General features: G+C 34.0%; 1 protein-coding gene across 1 annotated transcript; it reads right to left on the reverse strand.

Moving 5' to 3' along the window:
* Positions 1-6075: 6075 nt before the first annotated feature.
* Positions 6076-7227, reverse strand: LOC139525314 (uncharacterized). The gene has a single exon (XM_071320517.1). The coding sequence runs from the start codon at positions 7225-7227 to the stop codon at positions 6076-6078; it is 1152 nt and encodes a 383-aa protein (XP_071176618.1).
* Positions 7228-19243: the final 12016 nt, after the last annotated feature.

Raw genomic sequence — 19243 nt, forward strand, 5'->3', positions numbered from 1 at the left:
TTTGCCTTCTTTTTACTTTATGTCATTATTCATTAGACATAAATAAAGCGATGAATTTTTAGAAAAATTGGTGAACGCATTTAAGTGCATATTGATTGGCTCATGCATGTTATTGCGCATCTTCCTTGTTCATAATTAAATACATAAATAATGCCACTTTACACGTGATTATTATTTTTAAAATAAATGAAAAGATTAATTCTAAGTAATTTACGCGTGTTAATAAATTGGTACCAAGTGGTGCTTATAGGTGGTCATGTGCTGTCACAAGACACAAAAGGGGAATTTGTCGGTTTACCGAGAATACAGTCCGTGTTGTATGAGGTTACATAGAGGAAAGTCCGTTAATTCAGATTTGCCACTTTCATATTTCATATTTATTTGATAAAAAAAAATATTTTCTTTTAAAGCATTTAAGCATGTTACATTTATGCCAGTTATATGTATTGATTAAAAGCAAGATTTGGAAGTTCTTGAAAAGGCATACATTACGAGAAATTAAGGAAGGGGTGATACTCAGTTGTGGTTTTCGTCAAAACATAAACTAAAGAACTGTATAGGTTTATCTGTTTTACGTATACTTTTTGAAAGTAATGTATTCACAGTATGATTATTCCATCATTTTTAAAAGTTAACTAACTATAATCATTTATGTTTTGATCATTTAGGATTTATCACTCAAATATACTAGCAATGGGTTCGTTGATAAGTAAGTTTTTTAAACTCAGTCTGTTAATTTTTTTTTGGATATACCAGAAGCTGTTATAGCTTGCACTAATAATATTCACAGATATTTTGTTTTAATTACTTGTTCCAAGATACAATCTCTATGTTTCATCTCATAGAGACATAACTGGGGAATGTTACCCGTATACAAACACATGGTTGCGGTGAATTTTGAATTCTGAGGACTCTTAGAAGTTCCGGGTAAACAAATGGTGAAAACATGCCACACAGCTTTATGTTTTGACGTTTGAATAAAATATTAGCGCATATCAACTTAATATTCTATGACATACTTTTTTTATGAAAATTCATGGTAAAAGTGGTACAGTTTTAGCCGTAAAGGGAGTTCCTATGGGAAGTTAAATTGTCAATATTTACAGAAGTGCAATATAAACATTGCTGCATATCGACTAAAATATCTGGGGACAATATAAGGTCATGTCATGCCATGCATCTTTAAAGAGTTCCTGGAAGTCTGGAACATAAGACTTCACTTTTATTTAGTTATGAGGCTAGAAACTATCAAAGCAAATATTTTATTTAAACATGATTTTGGGTTAAACGTTTCAACAATAGTTGACGAGGCTTTTCTTTAATGTCTTTTAGTATGGAAATGTGGACATCTGAATCTCCTCTTCCTAGCAATACGAACCGTACCAACAGAGGGTTTGTTTGCCTTTGATAATAAACGAATTCGGAACCATGTCCTTTACGTAAAAGGGGCATTTAAATATCGCAAGCTCCAAATCCATAATGCCCTGCAACACTTATTTTAGAAACATTGAGACCGTACGTGAAAAATCTTTCCCCATTGCCTATCACTCATATAAGTTTCTACAGACATTGCAAGAGCACATGTCAATACGACAGTTCTAGTTGTTTTGCTTCCAAATCGACATATAGGTTACTTTTATGAATAATAGTTATCAAAAGTACCAGGATATAATTTAGTACGCCAGACGCGCGTTTCGTCTACACAAGACTCATCAGTGACGCTCAAATCGAAATATTTATAAAGCGAAACAAGTACAAAGTTGAAGAGCATTGAGGATCCAAAATTCCAAAAAGTTGTGCCAAATACGGCTAAGGTAATCTATGCCTGGAATAAGAAAATCCTTAGTTTTTCGAAAAATTCAAAGTTTTGTAGCTTTTAGATATATTTTAAGATACATTTATTAATGATATTAAAAAGAAAAAAAAATACATATTAATATTACAATTTTAATTGAAATGACAGTAAAGCATTGTCAAAACAAGTCTGTTCCGGGAATGGTCACGAACAGCTATAAATCCTGGAGATAGTAGCTTACTGTAACTACTATAAAAGCATATGAATTATTACAGAAGTCTGACGGAGAAATTTATCTTGTAAGTATTGCCTTTATAACATTAATATGTTCTTGAAAATAATTGAAACTACCTTTCACAGATAAGTTAATGCTATAGATTGTGAAAAAACGTATTATTCTTTACTTTACATAAGTATGTTTATGCACTTACTTTTGATGTAGTTTTTTTCTTTAAATTATCCGTTTATTTAAAGAAGGATCGTCTGTTAAATTTATTTACAGCTCTCTAGACTTGGACGATCTAGAGCTTGTGAAGGGCATGCTAATTTTGTAAAGTTAAGTATTTTAGAATGCTTCCGCTTTGTACGCACATAGAAAATTGTTTCGTTGTGCTGCAATAAAAATTGTCTAAATGTTTAATTATTTAAGACTTTAAAAAGGCAAATAGATATTGTGAAAAAATAAAATGACAAACAAAAATTAAATAAATAAATAAATAAATAAATAAATAAATAAATACTCAATAACAAATTTGAAACGGAAATTCACTTATCATATGGCAAAATCAAAAGCTCAAACACATCAAAAGAATTAAAAAAAAACTGTTATTCCCGATATTCAGTCCAAAACGACTATACGATATGCACTATATATTTCTTAGTTTATACGTGCAAAGTATATTCCAAACTGTGATTGGCTAGGGCTAATAATTTCTACTTATTCTTGCAAAGAAAAGAAATATATAATTACTTGGTCTGCATAGAGATTATAGTAGAATGCTTTAGATACAAGTATCTTTTTATACATTTCATAGTAGTATAAAAATGCCGGTTCTGCCACAAAGCTACTTTTAGCACAAAAAGTATGAGAAAAAGGTTTTAATTATAGGGTAAGAAAAAAGAAATATGTCTATAAATAAAAATTTAAAAGACAACAAATTTATAAATGAAAATATATTTGATGAAAATGGCAAAGATCAAAGTTTAAAAATTATAAAATGGAAAGAACTTCCACTGGATGTGATTTATAAAATTATAAAAGTATTAGAAATAGATGGTAAATTTGGAAAAAGTAACATTTTAACTTTGATGGATAGAGAAGGCGAAATTTCTAAGGTGTGGGCTTGTAGTGGATTGAATAGAGAGATTGAACCTTTGGAAGGAGCTTTTGTAAAAAGTACAGGTTTTAAAGTGAGTCAAAAAACTAAACAGGAGTACTTATCTTACAATCTTGTAAGACAGTAAAAAGATGGCTAAGTTATTGGGTGTTTAATTGGAGACTAAAAAACTAATAAAAATTACTTTTAATGTTTAACAAAATAAATAAGTGCTTTGTAAAATGAATATGTATTTTTTTTAAATAGTATAAAGTGTTACGTAAAAACATCATTTTACACATTATTTTACAACATGTTTTATTACGCTTCACTTTATGATGTTTTTACGTAACACTTTATACTATTTAAAAAAATAAAAATTTCTTTTAATCCAACAAAAATTTGTTGGGTTGAAAAAAAGGTTTTTTTTATGTTTAAAACAGAGCACATCATAAAAGTGTATTGGAATGATGTGTGATGTTTTTTATGGCGCATGCGCATTAAGGTCCTCACTAAAAGTGGTGGAAGGTTGTTGGAGCTTATTTTTTTCATTGTAGTAGTTTTTGAGGCAGGTGGAGATTTTCAAAACTCAGCATCATCAATTTGTTTGTCATTAGCCAAAGCAGTACTAATACATTGTTCAACCAAATATTTAGTGGACAGTGTTAATTGCAAGGTATCGCAGTGTTTTTTCTTTTTTTTTCGTGATTCGCTTTGAGATTAGTGTGAGTACCATTACACTAATGGCACTTAAGCAAGCAAGGGATCCTAGGGGAAGGGAGGCTATAATACCTATACCAGTTAAAGCTGAACCACTGGTGCAGCTGGTTAACATCAAACTGGCCACAGAACAAGCACCCAATGCTACAGATGCAAATTTGTCTAGGCGTTTGTAGATTTTTAAGGTATGTTTATACTTATGAATATCTGCATTTAGTCGGTCTTCCATACATTCGACTTTGGTTTGTCGATATTCAGAATCTAAATCATTCATTTATCTTATAAGAGCATACCGAGGAGGGAAATATTTTTGAAGGGGCTGTTAGCACCTAAGATTAGACCAGCTCCACTGTGGAATTGCTGACCATGCTTTAAGTAGAGTCCATCACCATAAATGATTCGGGCGTTTGAGGGTTTGAGGTAGAGACCATTGCCACTAGGTTTTACAGTACAAACACATCCACCACGTTTTAGGTACAATCCAGACCCTAAGGCCTTGTTGACAGCTTCACCACCAAGGCCACTTAAGGCTCTAACACCCAAGGCGGGTAGAATGGTTTTTGCTAGCATGGGAAGTGCCCTCATTGCTAGCCCAGCCAACATGGGTAGGAAGCCACCAACCTTTTGTATGTTTTTCCTTTAATTGGGTTGCACTCAACTCTAGAACCATACCACCAGCACCCTTTTGTAGAAGCTTGGCAATCTTTTGAACCTGACGGGTGGTGAGCAACATCTTGTGTTCACCTTGTAGGTTTGCATGGGACAAACGAATGGAGATTGAGCAACCTTTCTTGTAGTTTATCAGCTTGACCTTTTGTTAAGTTTAAACCTTCGTGATAAGTCATTTATTTATACCTCGCGAAGATGAAAGCGGATGGTGAGATGATTACCCCTGAAATCGATGGGTCTACCATTTTGATCACTGAGATTTTTTTGCATACGATTGATGGTTTGCAATGTTACTGGTAAGTATACTAGATTTTTGGGGGTTTGAATGATTTTCATACCAGGACCATCTGCAGGAAAGAAGCTGTAGATGGTAGACTGCTGTGTTCCATTCACATAACTTCCATGGATGATATCACTATTTACAAAAATGCTGTTGATGCTGATGATATTTACAATGTTTTTTCCTTCCGTATAGCCATTTATGGGCATATCATATGTGTAAATTTGTCGCTCGAATCCCAAAACAGTGTTGATGCTATTGGCAACATTAAAGTCTACTTGATAGTGTATGTTGAGGGTTAGCGTTGCTCTTAGGGTTGCCCGATTGGCATCGATGATGATTTTTGTTTTGTGTTTGTTGAGTCGCAGCCGCCTTTGGATCTCACTGTTGATGTCTTCAATGTCATAGGAACCTGTGCTTAGTGCAATGGGAATAGTTATCAAAGGTACCAGGATTATAATTTTGTACGCCAGACGCGCGTTTCGTCTACATAAGAAACCAGTTGACACCATCATCGGGGGAGTAGCGAAAGGAATTGTTACCTGTATGAATGTTGGGTATGGAGCTATAGGTTTCCAGGTTTACTAATGCCATTTTATAGGCCTTGGATTCCTGGAGTGGTAGTGGAGGGTTGAATCGGGTAAGAATTTGACTATCATTTCCAGAGACAATGAAGGAAAACCCATGCTTTGGGTTGGTATTATCAACAATTTGCTGCAACAATGTGTTATTCATTTATTTATGGTAGACCATTGTTACATATTTTTTGCTTCCACTTTTCGATGCCATCATACTGCTCCTTGAGTAGTTTACTAGCCTTTACTACAATTGCATAGACTTCAGCGGGGTGACTGGCAAAGAGGAGTTGTAGGTGAATTTTATCCATTTACTATTTAGTACACAACATTCATCTTTTGACCATCAGATTCAAACTGTAGGATTCTATCTGAAATGACAAGTGCAAACGCTTCAGTGTTGGCTGGAACATTACGGGCGAATTCTGCTCTGATTTGAATGTCTACAGTAGATTCTGTGAGGCGCTCAGACTGATGAATCATATCAATTACAAGCAAGGGGTACAAGTCGATGAAATCAGAGGGATTAATACCACCATTACTAAGGAGACTGTCCATGTTATGGAATTTCTTTCTGAAGTTGGAGGCCTCTTTGAACACTCTGGCAATTCTATTTTCACTGAAAACTGCATTATAGTCCACTGCTGGATAACACTCAGCATTGAGGGTGACATGGATATTTCGCAATCGACAGGGATCGAACACGGAAGCATTATGGGTTTAGTCACCACTTCTGTTGGTTTGGAAGGCAATGATGATATATCTAGGCTTTTCGCGACCACTCCTGGCAGCTAGGCGCCAGTTAAACTGTGAGGCTTGGGGAACGGCTATGGAATCACACTGTCTCATGCGAAATCCACAGTGAATTTTGGATTTACTTTGGAAAGTTTTGTACAGTTGCATCTTATTTTCGTCTGAGGGGGTGACATGAGGAACAAACCATGATAGTTTACTTAGGACAATCTTTGCTGCATCATTGACAGCAGCTGCTCTCAAAATGGCATTAGAATTTGAATCGCGAACAAGTGAGAGTTCATGCCTAAAGCCATACACTATTTTGTTGTAATCATCTGCGAATCCAAAAATATGTTTTAGGGGGATGGCAAAGGAAAACGATCCTTTGTTGGTAGGCTTGGTGATAATGTATCCATGACGGGCTGCAAATCCAATGTTCGCAGCCTCAGCATTGGGGGGAGAATCTTTATACCACAGTTGGTTGAGACCCTGTGATTTGGAAAAGTCGTCGGGGTAGGTTAACTTTCCCAACTTAGTGGTGGCTATGCCTGGGTCATTAATATGTTCAATCTGCTGACCTGAAAGTCTGTAACTAATGCTCTTGAAAAGATACATGATACCATTATGGGCGAGTGACACAAGATCGCCATCAGCATATGCTGTGTCATCATTCTTGAGAAGTCGACCTTCTACCACGAGATAACTCTCGGCGGGGTGTAGGAACAAATCCTGGGTTTCAAAGTTAATTCGAATTTCAGCACCAGGGTTGTTTAGCTGGGCACCAGCTTGTGGTTCATATTCTCGAACTTGATATTCCTGGAGACTTTCGTCGAAGGTTAACCCTTCAGTGATTGTAATGATGTCAGACATAATGTATTTATAGCGTTGGACGAAGTCGTGGATGGTTTTGATACCTGAGCCTGAGATTAGATTGTTTAACCGAACTTGCTCTGGCTTTTTATGTTGAACACTAGGCTGTTGAGAAGGGGTTTTAATATGTTTTCTGGGGCGGGTCACTTTATAAATTATATGATCAACAGCTTTGGAAGCCCCCTTTTCAACACCTTTTAAGGCTGCAGTGGTGGCAGAATTTATGGCCTTACTTCCTGGGGTTTGGGCGGCAGAGGAAGTAAACATGCGTCCAGCTAAACTGGCGATTGTGTCAAACAGTCCTTTACCACCAAAGGCATACTTTCGAACATAACCTTTCTTGATTTACAACATTTATTTATAGGATACTACGATGAAGCGCCTTATATTCATTGATACTAATATGTTTACCCTTTTTCATAGCATCAATAATTGACACAATTTCGTTGCGCACACCATTATTTCCTGCTTGGTATGCTGCAGCACACAGTTTCAAGCGATCAAGAAGCTGCTTGAAGTTGGAAGGAAGAAATATGGTTTGCAACCCACTACCAAACTTATCCTATTTGTAGATGTGTGATACAATTTCCTTCCACTTGTAACCCTTTTTCGCCTTTGGGGTTCTCGAGAGGGTGAAATTGCCTTGATACATGGCACTGGAACTTTTCAGGATTTGTGCATAGTCCTCTAGGTCTTCGGGCTCAAACGATTTTGGATTCTTTTTCACCATGAGTTCCCAAAGGCCAAGGGTTCCTTTATACCTCACACCATCTACAAAAATACCATCACCCTCAAATGTAACTGGTGAGCTTCCAATGCAGATACCATCGTTTTCAGATCGCAATCCAAAGGTGTGGTCAGCAAAAGAAGTCATACTGAGCTGTAAATACTGCTGTGCTTGAGGTCCAAGAACTGTGTCTGTAGGTGGTGCAATGGGTAGTGGGTCAGCAAACTCAGGTGGTGGAGGAGGGAGGGTTGGCACTGCTGTAGGTAAATCTTTAATTGTTTTGGTGATTTTTGAAGCTGCTTCCAGCTGAGCCTCAACCACAGGCTTGAACATCCTGGAAAGTTCTCGACTGAGTCCAATCTTGTCAAGACGATGTTGCATGTTGCTAGATTGAATGCTTCGCTTAGTGTCATGCAATTCCCTTGCAAGTGCTTCGCGCTGCTTAGGATCAGTAATCTTGATAAATGTAATTTATTTATAGGAGTGAACGCTGTTGATCGCCCTATAGCGAGGAAGTGAATGCAGTTGATCGCTCTATAGCGATGAAGTGAATGTTGTTGATCGCCCTATAGCGATGAAGTGAACACCCTTAATTGTTAGGAAAAACGCTCCCAAGCACCTGGTGGAAGGTTCAGACGCCTTTCCAAATCGCTAGGGGTATCAACTGTATCCACTATAGACCCTTTTTTTATTGCAAAATTAAAGTGTCTGCGGCATAGGTCTTTACCAGGGTGGCATGGGTGTGTGCACTGACGGTTTCGAATCGTCTTGGTAGGGCATTGGGGTTGGAAAAATCGCTGCACCTTACCATACAGACGGCCAGAGTTCCACGCGTCGAAATCACCCCCACTACTATCGATCTTGCGGATGATCACGAGACCACATTTAAAACATATACTCCTTTGTTCAACTGGATCCCACTCAAACTTACATTTTTCACATAACAACCTACTTTTTGGCTTAATAGGTTCCATAGGGTCAAACTCCAACTCCAATTTCATCTCATTCTCCAAAATTTCCGCATTATAGGTGTGTTTTCCCCGAGTTGGAACAGTCAAAACGTTTCGGTTTAAGTCTTTTTCTGCCTCCAAAGATGTAAAGATTGAGTTTTATATTGTAAATAGTAGTGTTGTCAACGATTAACCGGTTAACCGGTTAACCGGTTAACCGGTCGAACGACCGAATACCGAATACCAAAAACGCTAACCGGTTAACCGGACTTTTTTTCAATTTTGATAGATTTGATATAAATTTGTATTGAAATCAATAAATAGTTATGTTTTATTTAAAAAATGTCGTCGTGGTAATTAATTTGACAGATCAATTGTCCAGTATATTGATTGCTATTGTTAATCCTAAAAACATCAAATTAATTAGAGCTCGGGCAGGATCTTAAAGAAACATAATTAGTATTACATGTTTTTTTAACAGTAACTTTAAATCAGTGATGCGATTAAATTTTACTAATTACTTCATTACTTCGTTTTTGATCTAATATTGTGTAAACCTACATTTAAATGTGCAACCTCCGTAGTGCTAGGCTTAGTCTTTTTTTAAACGAAATGCTAACTCAAAAATTAAGAAATGCAAATCAATGTGAATGTACTCAATGTATACATGATAGTACGAGTAACATACTTAAAGAAACAAGCAAACAAAGTAAAGAAACATGTTGTACGGTCACCTATAGTTGTTCATTTCTGTGTCATTTTGGTCTCTTGTGGAGAAGTGTCTCATTGGCAATCATACCACATCTTCTTTTTTTAATGATTAATCATTTCAAATTGAAACGTTCCACATTATTTTCGGAGACAACAAGAGAAAAGGAAAGAATACTCGGTTTCAGACATATTCAATTCTACGAGATCAAGAAGTTGTTTTTTTATTTTTCAATCTGAAGTTGGTACAACCGCTATATAGTTGATACGGTGTATTCGATTATTAAAAGTCAAACTTCGCTAGGAATCCTCACAGACAAGCCTTATAATGCCAAAGGACAAACTTTAATTCCATAAGCGTAAATTTATGACTTGAATGAAAGGTTGTCAAATTGACACCCATACCTCATCTTATCTATGTGTAGGGTACTATTGACAAAGCTTTTAAACACCAACTTAAACTACCGGTTAACCGGTTAATCGGTCGAACGATTATCCGAGTAACCGGTTAGGAAAAAGTGTACGATTTGACAACACTAGTAAATAGTGGCAAATATATCATGTACACTTTAGACGGAAGACATCAAGAAATAAATTTAAGAATTGATTTGGCCTAACAACAAAATTATCGGAAAAACGTAATAAACTATCTGGTTAACTTGCACTTGGACAATCGAAATATTGTAAGGTTATGTTTACAATTGGATGTTTTTATATTTGAAAAATTAGGAGTTTCTGTTTGATTGATATTTAACCTCATGACGACAAAAACATATATTTACATTCAGATTCGACACTTTTGCAGAAAAAAACACTTGCATATAATGTTATTAACTGGATGAGTTTTTCGATACCACGAGATTCAACCAGTCGAAGGTCAATGCAGCTGATCGAGAATCTATAACAAGGCCAATTCAAAAACAGCCAGTTCAATCATACTTTTGTTAAATGATTTTTAGTTCTTTGATTAAATTAAGAAACTTACCATAAAATATGGTATAGATATTCATATTTGGACATTTCTGTTCGCACTCATGATGCATTTTTGTCATGTTTAATGAAATTGCTGATTAATATCCAAGAACTTATATATATATAATTAATTACAATCTGTAGTAATTCATTAATTTCTATGTAGCAAATGTGAAGTGGCTGGGAAGAATACAACTTTTCATACACCATGGTTGCTCGAAGGAAAGGAAACTGATTATAATCGAAAAAATCATTACAAACATTTTATTTTTTAAGTAACAAAATATAAGAAAAATTGTATCTTAATAAATAAATATATCTCCAACGTTAATTGAGGCCTTCAAATTTAAACCGGAAGGGAATATTCTGTGTCAATCCATGGGCTTATAAGGCTTATTAGCACACTGGACCCCCCCCCCCCCCCAAAAAAAAAGCTGTATTTATTTTAAAGTAGATGTCATCAGTATTACACATGCTAATTTGTTCTCATAAGGGCTTATTTGATCACCCAAGCTATTGGTGGTGTTCATGTTTCTTAGTCTATACATGTAGTGTTCTATGTTCTGTTTTGTGTACTATTGGTTATGTGTTTGTTTCTTTTTTTTCTTTTTTGGGCTATGGCATTGTCAAGTTTTTCCGACCTATAAGTTTGAGTATATCTCTGGTATCTTTCTTCCATTTCTTGATAAAGTTAGATAATTATCCTTAATAAATTGTTATATTTAATTTGTGACTATCCCTCTGGTATCTTTCGCTCCTGTTTTGTAGTAATACTAAATAATCAGCTCCGAATAATGTTATTCCAATTGATGAATAGCGGTTTATGATATTCAGTTTGATTCCAATGTAACTGAACGACCATTATACAATAAACCAAAAATCAGGAAAACTGTTTTTGGTTTCGACTTTATATTTTTAATTTTAGGATTAAATAATGTCCAACTAACATTCATAAATGATTACCAAAGTAACATATCTTTAAGGTTGCATTTCTGTTAATATAGATAATGCAATTTCCCATAAGAACTCCCTTTGCGGCTAAAACTCTGACACTTTAACTATGAAGGTTCGTGAAAAATACACCTTATCGCTATTAGCCTTATCGGCCGGCTGACCCGGCCGCTTGAACTTTTGACGCATACAACAATCACTTTTCCATTGTGGCGTCAGATATTTTGTTTTATAACGTCAAAATTTTACGGGAACCTGTGTGATATCCAGTTATGGCGGACAAATAGCGATAAGGTGTATTGTATCCTAGAATGGAAAGTTGATATGCATCACTATGTTATTCAAAGGTCAAAACATAGGGCTGTACGGTATATTTTCAACATTTATATGCGCGAACTTGTAAGAGTGTAAACTTATAATAAAATTCTCTATTATCCCTACCTGTACTGTTTGCCAACTACAAAATTCATTTTTCACCAAAATAATATGTTTTTATACTGGTACCAGTCCCAAGTTATGTCCCTTTGAGATGACACATAGTTATCATATCTGGGAATTAGTATGTCAACAAATCAAATTATCTGTTAATATTATACATCTCCCCAAAAGAGATGTGGTTTGAGAAACAGCTGTATGTACAAAGAGCAACCTTAAGTTATGTCAAATTTTGGTGTTATTAAACTTAATTTCTGTATTGAAAGAAAGCATTTCATAACAACCTCGACCATTCAATATTTTCAATATTAATTGTCATTTAGAAATTTAATTAAAAATCAGAGAACAAAGATCAAGAAGATACTCAAATGAAATAAACTGATAACACAGGTGAGCTGGAGTTTAAACAAAGAGAAAATGCGACAGTTTATTTACGCGCAACAGTATTCAATTCATTAGAGGTTTTCACAATATTTATCAAAACTACATAGAATTTGATTTTTGTAGCTAGAAATATAATGTGCAAAAGTTATAGTAAAATTAATGTTATCCTTCACACTAACATAATGAAAGCAAAGCAAAATATTATTTAAAATTGCTATGGTTTTGAAAAATAAATATACAGTTTGGGACTTTTTTTATTGTATAGATAAGAAATATTTTTACAGTAATATTCAGAATTTCCATAATTTTGGCATATCGAAAATATGTAATCAAATTTTCTCTGATTTACTTTACTAGAAAGAGATCGACAATGGCTTATTTAATCAACATACTGACATCACAGGCTTTATAGTGTCATTTGATACCGACTGCTTTAAAATTGTCATATAGTGTATTAGATGTTACGTACCTACAATACAATTATAATATTTAAACTAAATATCTTCGTGCAATGATAATGAACATGGTACTTTTTTGATAATTGACTATATCATTTTAGATTTTAAGAGCAAAATAATATATAACAGATATGTAAATCATAGATTCAAGTATTAAATTTGTTATAAGTAAAAAGGGACCGATATTGTTTATCGTATCCTTATTTGACGATTTTTACCAAATTTAGGCGTTTCAAAAAGAATTATCTTAAAACCTAGTAATCATCCTTAAAAAAACAACGTTCATAACATACATTATCAGCAAAATAAAATCTGCAATCATAATAACCGGAAAGCGTAGTGAGTAATTATCCTAGAATAAACTTACCATATATACCAGGATATCAGTTTTAGCTCACCTGGCCCACAGGGCAGAGTAAGCTTTTCCCGTCGTCCGTCGTCGTCCGTTAACTTTTACAAAGATCTTCTCGTCTAAAACCCCTGGGCCAAATTAAACCAAACTTGAACTAAACCATCATTAGGGTATCGTTAAAAAATGGCCGCCATGGCTAAAAATAGAACACAGGGGTAAAATGCAGCTTTGGGGATATATATCTGAAACCAAAGCATTTAGAGTAAATCTGACTTGGTAAAAAAAAATGTTTATTTCCTTGGCCTATGTGCCAAAAGGCATAACAACGACTAAAAAAAAATGTTCATCAGGTCAGCATCTATCTATCCTGAAATTTTCAGATGCATCAGACTACCTGTTGTTGGGTTGCTGCCTATAAATTGGTAATTTTAAGGAAAGTTTGCAGTTACTGTTTGTTATATTGAATATTATAATAGATAAGGATAAACTGTAGACAGCAAAATTGTTCAGCAATGTAATTTTTACAAAGAAGTAAGCATGACCAAAATTATCATTGACCCAATAAGAAGTTATTGCTTTTTAAGGTCATTTTTTCACAATTTTTCGTTAATTTTTGTAATCTTTTATCTCTCTTACTACTGGGCCAAATTAAACCATACTTTGCCTAAATCATTCTTTAGGTATCCAGTTTAAAAACTGTATCCGATGACCCAGCCAATCATCCAAAGATGGCTGCCACGGCTTAAAATAGAACATGGGGGTAAAATGCAGTTTTTAGGATATATCTATGTAACTAAAGCATTTATAGCAAATCTGATTTATATCTGATATAGAACCATCTGACCTAACTTTTAGACGCATCAGACAACCCTTTGTTGGGTTGCTGTCTCTGAAGTGGTAATTTTACGGAAATTTTGCAGTTTTTGGTTATTATCTTGAATACTATAATAAATAGAGATAAACTATTCACAGCAAAATTGTTCACCAAAGTAAACTCTACAAAAAGGTAAGCATTACCAAAATTGTCAATTGACTCTTCAGGAGTTATTGCCTTTTAAAGTTTTTAATCTTTTACAAAAAACTTCCCTGTAAAACTACTCGACCAAATCATTATAGATAGACATAACTGTAAACGACAAGAGTAGAGTGTTCAGTAAAGTAAGATCTACAAATAAGTAAGCATGACCAAAATTGTCAATTGACCCCATACAACACAAAAACAGAATTCTGTCATGAATTCTATTTTTCTCTGTGATATTTTAGAGTGTCCTTTCTATAATATACACTGCAGGACATAGAGCAAGGTGAGCGACACAGGCTCTTGAGAGACACTAGTTGCATTTGTTTCTGTATCATCTGAAACAAAATAATAGCGATAGATAAGACATACAACTTAACAATTGTGAATTGATTGCAATAAAGGCGAATGAAAACAAATACTAATGTGGAATATTTTTGCTAGGTTAAGGCTATTATGTGGGTCTTTTTATAACAAGAACCAAGTGTGCAATCCAAATCATTAGTGTTAAAGAGACAAAAAATGTCTGAATAAAACAAAAAACAAGCGATACACTTTATGTTTGCAATGTTTTTAATTGACGTCATTTTTAATTAGACACATAAAAATTATATATTCAGAAAATTGGTTAACGCATGTCAGTGCATATCGGTTAATGCATAACAGTGCATGTCCTTCTTGTTTACAATCATATACATAAAACATGACATTTCATACGTCACTATATATGTTTTTACATAAATATAGCAATAAATTTAAAACAAAATTGTGTAAACAAATTGCTACATTATGATACTAAACATCGGCCATGTCCTGTCATAAAACACAAAATCAAATACAAATGCGTTTGTTGAAAAATCGTGGGCATATTTAGATCAACTCCATTTCAAATATACATGACTTATAATTTGGTACAATTTTGGTAAAAATGTCGTTACAAAAGCGAAAAGTCTGTTTATATCAATTTATTGAGGAAATAAGAGAAAACTACGGTCTGAATTATTTCCAAAACAAATAACGGAAAACAAATAGGATACACAGCAACACAGACAACCACTTAATTGAGTTGGGACAGTCACGAATAGAATGTATCTGGACTCAACTAGTATGCTTATTGTAAACCCCGAAGAGCAAAAGGGTGTACTGGAAATACCTTATAATAATAATCTTCAGTAGGGGCTGGTAATTTAAACATAAAACAAAAAAATCGTTTAAGACGGTTTTTAACAATTTCTTTTATAAACTTCAAAAGTTCACTCGAAACCACCTGACCTTGAAACTACAAAGTCAAAAAGATAAACTACATATTAGGAATAAAAGCCTAGAAGCATATACACATCAAATCGAGAAGGAACTACGCAGTAATATATTTGCTTGAACGAACGTCAGGAAACCACAGTTTATCTAAAAAGGATGTAGACCGATTTTGGTTGGGTTCGTGTTGTACTATTACTTGTCTGTTTATCTTTTTCTTTTTTAGCAATGGCGTTGTCAGTTCATTTTCGATTTATGAGTTTGACTGTCCCTTTGGTATCTTTCGTCTCTCTTTTATTTATTTGATATATACTGGATCGACAACAAAGGAAATGTCAAATTTGAGTTTACTATGTCAACTTAACAGAGTGAAGAATATTGAAAAAAAAATTTCAATGGCATTTGTAGTTTGAAAATCACTAGCGTATGTATATTGTCTTACTCCCAGTATCAACACGTACCAGGGTAATTTTCTTAAAAACAGCATATTGACTAAAAATAAAAAATAAACAAGTTCTATCATGCGTGCACTTTTAAAGAGTTATTGGTAGATTTGAGGATTATACATTTACCCGAATTTTCTACTATTTTACATTATATAGCTTGAAAAAGTAAAGCAAATCTTCTTTTCAAACATGATTTTGAATTAAATGTTTTAACTGGTTTGCAAATGAAAGGTTCTGCTAGCTATCAAACAAGGTGAAATCCACAATTTTCTACCATAAGGAGTAAAGAAATATTCGTTCGTTGTGTTTGAGCTTTTGATTTTGCACTTTGATGGAGGCTTTTATAAAACAGTTGGAGTAACACAACTTCAATTAATCACAGTACGTGTTGATACATAGTTAAACCACATATCAGAAATCAAACCCATGAGTTGTTTTACTCTTATTCCAGTCCATGTGAGTAGCATTATTACAATAACCCTGTATCTGTCCCTCTGGTATCTTTCGTTCCTCTTAAACCATATTTCCGTAATTACGAATCTCACCATAAAGATCAAACACCACTTGTTTACTGACTTTACAAATCAAATGCATGAATACTGAAAACATATTTTGAAAATATAAGGGGAAGCAACGCGAGACTGTATGATGCAAGAAGACCAAATATCCAGCTACGCACGCTTCGTCTAACATGGGAATCCATACTTATTTGTCACACAAGTGTACTAAACAGGAGCGGTTTATGAATATGTTACTACCGAGTAATGGAAAGTAAACATTTGCAATTGGAAACTCACAATTGTCGTCAGTTTTGTTTGGGTTTTGTTGCTTTGTCTTTAGATTTCTATGTAGTGTTGAGTACTATTATTTGCCTGTTTGTCTTTTTATTTTTAGCCTTGGCATTGTCAGTGTATTTTCGATTTATGCGTTTAACTTTCCCTCTGCTATCTTTCATCCCTCTTTTACGTATTAGCCAGATCTCCAATCTGTGTCAATGATTAATAATCGATATATAAATAAAGCTTATCTAATGGTTTTGGTAGTTCTCTTTAAATCATGTAAAGTTCACTAAGATGGGTTATTTAGTGACACTATATCTAAATATAAAACTTAGAATATAGGGAGCATGCTTCTTCTTTTCCTCATTTAGAAGATCGAATATACATTACGCTTTATAATTTAAAAAAATCCAGTTGAAAAGAAGGGGTTCACGATAATAAAGTGCCAATTTAAGTACAATATAATATAAAATTCTTAATACGATATTTAGGTCCTTTACTGAGGAATGATTTTAACTCTCGGTCGCGAACGATGTTAAGGTCTCCTGTTATGACATGGGAAATGGGGCCATAAGTGTATTCGGAATTACTACAATTACATGACATATGTGTATTTTCAATGATATTTACATCTTTACACAATTGGCTATAATTAAACACATACTTCCGGGTAGATTTCTTGTAAATATAACAAATAAGAGGGAGTTCAGTATTATCAAAATATTCACGAATTTGGTCTTTAACAGAATGGTCGTTAAAAATACAGTTTTAGAAACTATATTCAAAATGTTAACAGAATCGTTTCTTGATATATTACCAATTCCCATGAAATTATCATTAGGACCGAGAGGGTAGACTGTCTGTAATTTTTTAATCCAATTTAGTTCAATTATTTTCCGTGATCGTACAAACTTTGAACGAGATTCGCCAGGCTGCTTATTTACTACTTCTAAAGGTTGAACTGTTAAATATTTAATAGGATGATTGTGCTTCTTAAGATGTTGATAAACGATACTTTTGAATTTATTGGGTCTTTTAAAACGATACAGGTGTTCTTGCGTGCGTTTAGATAAATATCTTCCAGTTTCACCTGAGTACTGAATACCGCATCCCGGTTTGTCTCATGTGAGTAAATAAATAATACTGTTTGTTTTTTCAAGTAATATCAGTTTCAAAATCTAAAGAAAATGTGCGACCATGAAAAAAAGACCTTACCGTATTGTTGGTGGAAAGACGGGGACATGTAAGTCATTTTTTGGCATGACACTTATCGATAGAAGGGTAACCACGATTTTTATTGATAAAAATGTTAGCGATGGTAGTATTTTTAGATAAGCGATTTTGAAGATTGAGACATGTAGATACCCTTTGAACGAGTTTAGTATTTAATATTTTTCCATTTCTAAGCTTCATATTTGTTTTGGGGTATGTGGATTTTATTAGAAAGGAGCAAAGACTGGCGTCCAGAATATGAACCAGCACACAGTAAATTGAATAATGTAAAAATGAGAAAACTGTTTGGCGAAAGACGTCAAACGCTTTTTGTCATAAATTACCCAACAAATTTAACAAAAGATAGGGTATATCAAGGTAGCGACTGACGTCTGACTAAATAGATGAATGGGACTGAATATTAAAATACTACTTTTTGATAAATAATCCTAAAGTAATGAACACAGAGAAGTTCTCGCTCGGACACAACCTGCTTTGTTTAAAACATGTAGACGCTAATATCTTATGTAAGGGAGGGATAAATGATACATAAAAAATCACTCAGATTTAAACTAAAACAATTCTATATTCTAATTGACAATATCAAATTGCTAGATTTTTTTATTGACAGCACATTTGTTACGTCTAGAGGGCGTTGTTCAACAAGCATTCAGCATGCAAATGGAAACCAACTATGGTCATTTCCTTGTCGACTTGTTCCGTTAATTATATGAGACTGATTTCAAACAGAACCCGATAATGAACGGAGAAAAGAATTAAGCATTGTCTCTTAACTTCACTGTCCTGTATGACTGCTATTCTTTCACTAAATAATTCGAAGTTCATCGACTATGTTGAACTGATCCTATCTATCGAGAGAGATAGAGGATAAATCAAATGCGGTTAAGGCTGTCATACATCTTGACTTACATATAGAGATTGACAACGAGGGTCGGTTGAAAATAAAAATAACACAACAGAGGAGATAAATTTCCAATTGTGGACTTTTCATTTTTATGTAACATAATTCAAGCAGCACCTGCTTATGGAGTACATATTTGCCTCTCGGTCTGATACCCCAGGGCTTGTATTTTGTACCATAATGTTCTCGGTAGAGAGTTGCTGCTCACAAGGAACATATTAAACCAATTGTCCCAAGTCAATAAAAGTACAACTAAAACGGCAACTTAATGGACAACTGTTAAGTAAACAGTGTTTTCGAATAGATGTATTTGAAATAACAAAGTAGATTATATCAGTTCACTAAATTAACAAAATTTTAACAAAACTATTAAATAAACTAGATTTTAAGACTAGAAATGAGACGTTTATTTTTAACTACATTTTTGCAGAAATGTGGTCCGTCTCAACTTCATATCGACATGTGGTAAGACTCAAAGTCTTACATCGTACAGCGTTACTTGCAGTTTAAGGGGTTCATATTTTAAAGGATCGTAAAATAAAATTAAAATATCTGTAGAAATGTGATTTTAAATCAAATGTTCATATCGTTTCAACACTTTTAAAATTAACCTATTTGTTTCTTCCTTAATTAAGTCAACATGTAAATAAACATGTTCAGGACAAGATAAACAATGGTTTCAAAAACAATATTTTAATATCATCTTCCCTGTTTT

Source organism: Mytilus edulis, chromosome 5 (assembly GCF_963676685.1).
Source record: "Mytilus edulis chromosome 5, xbMytEdul2.2, whole genome shotgun sequence".
NCBI lineage: Eukaryota > Metazoa > Mollusca > Bivalvia > Mytilida > Mytilidae > Mytilus > Mytilus edulis.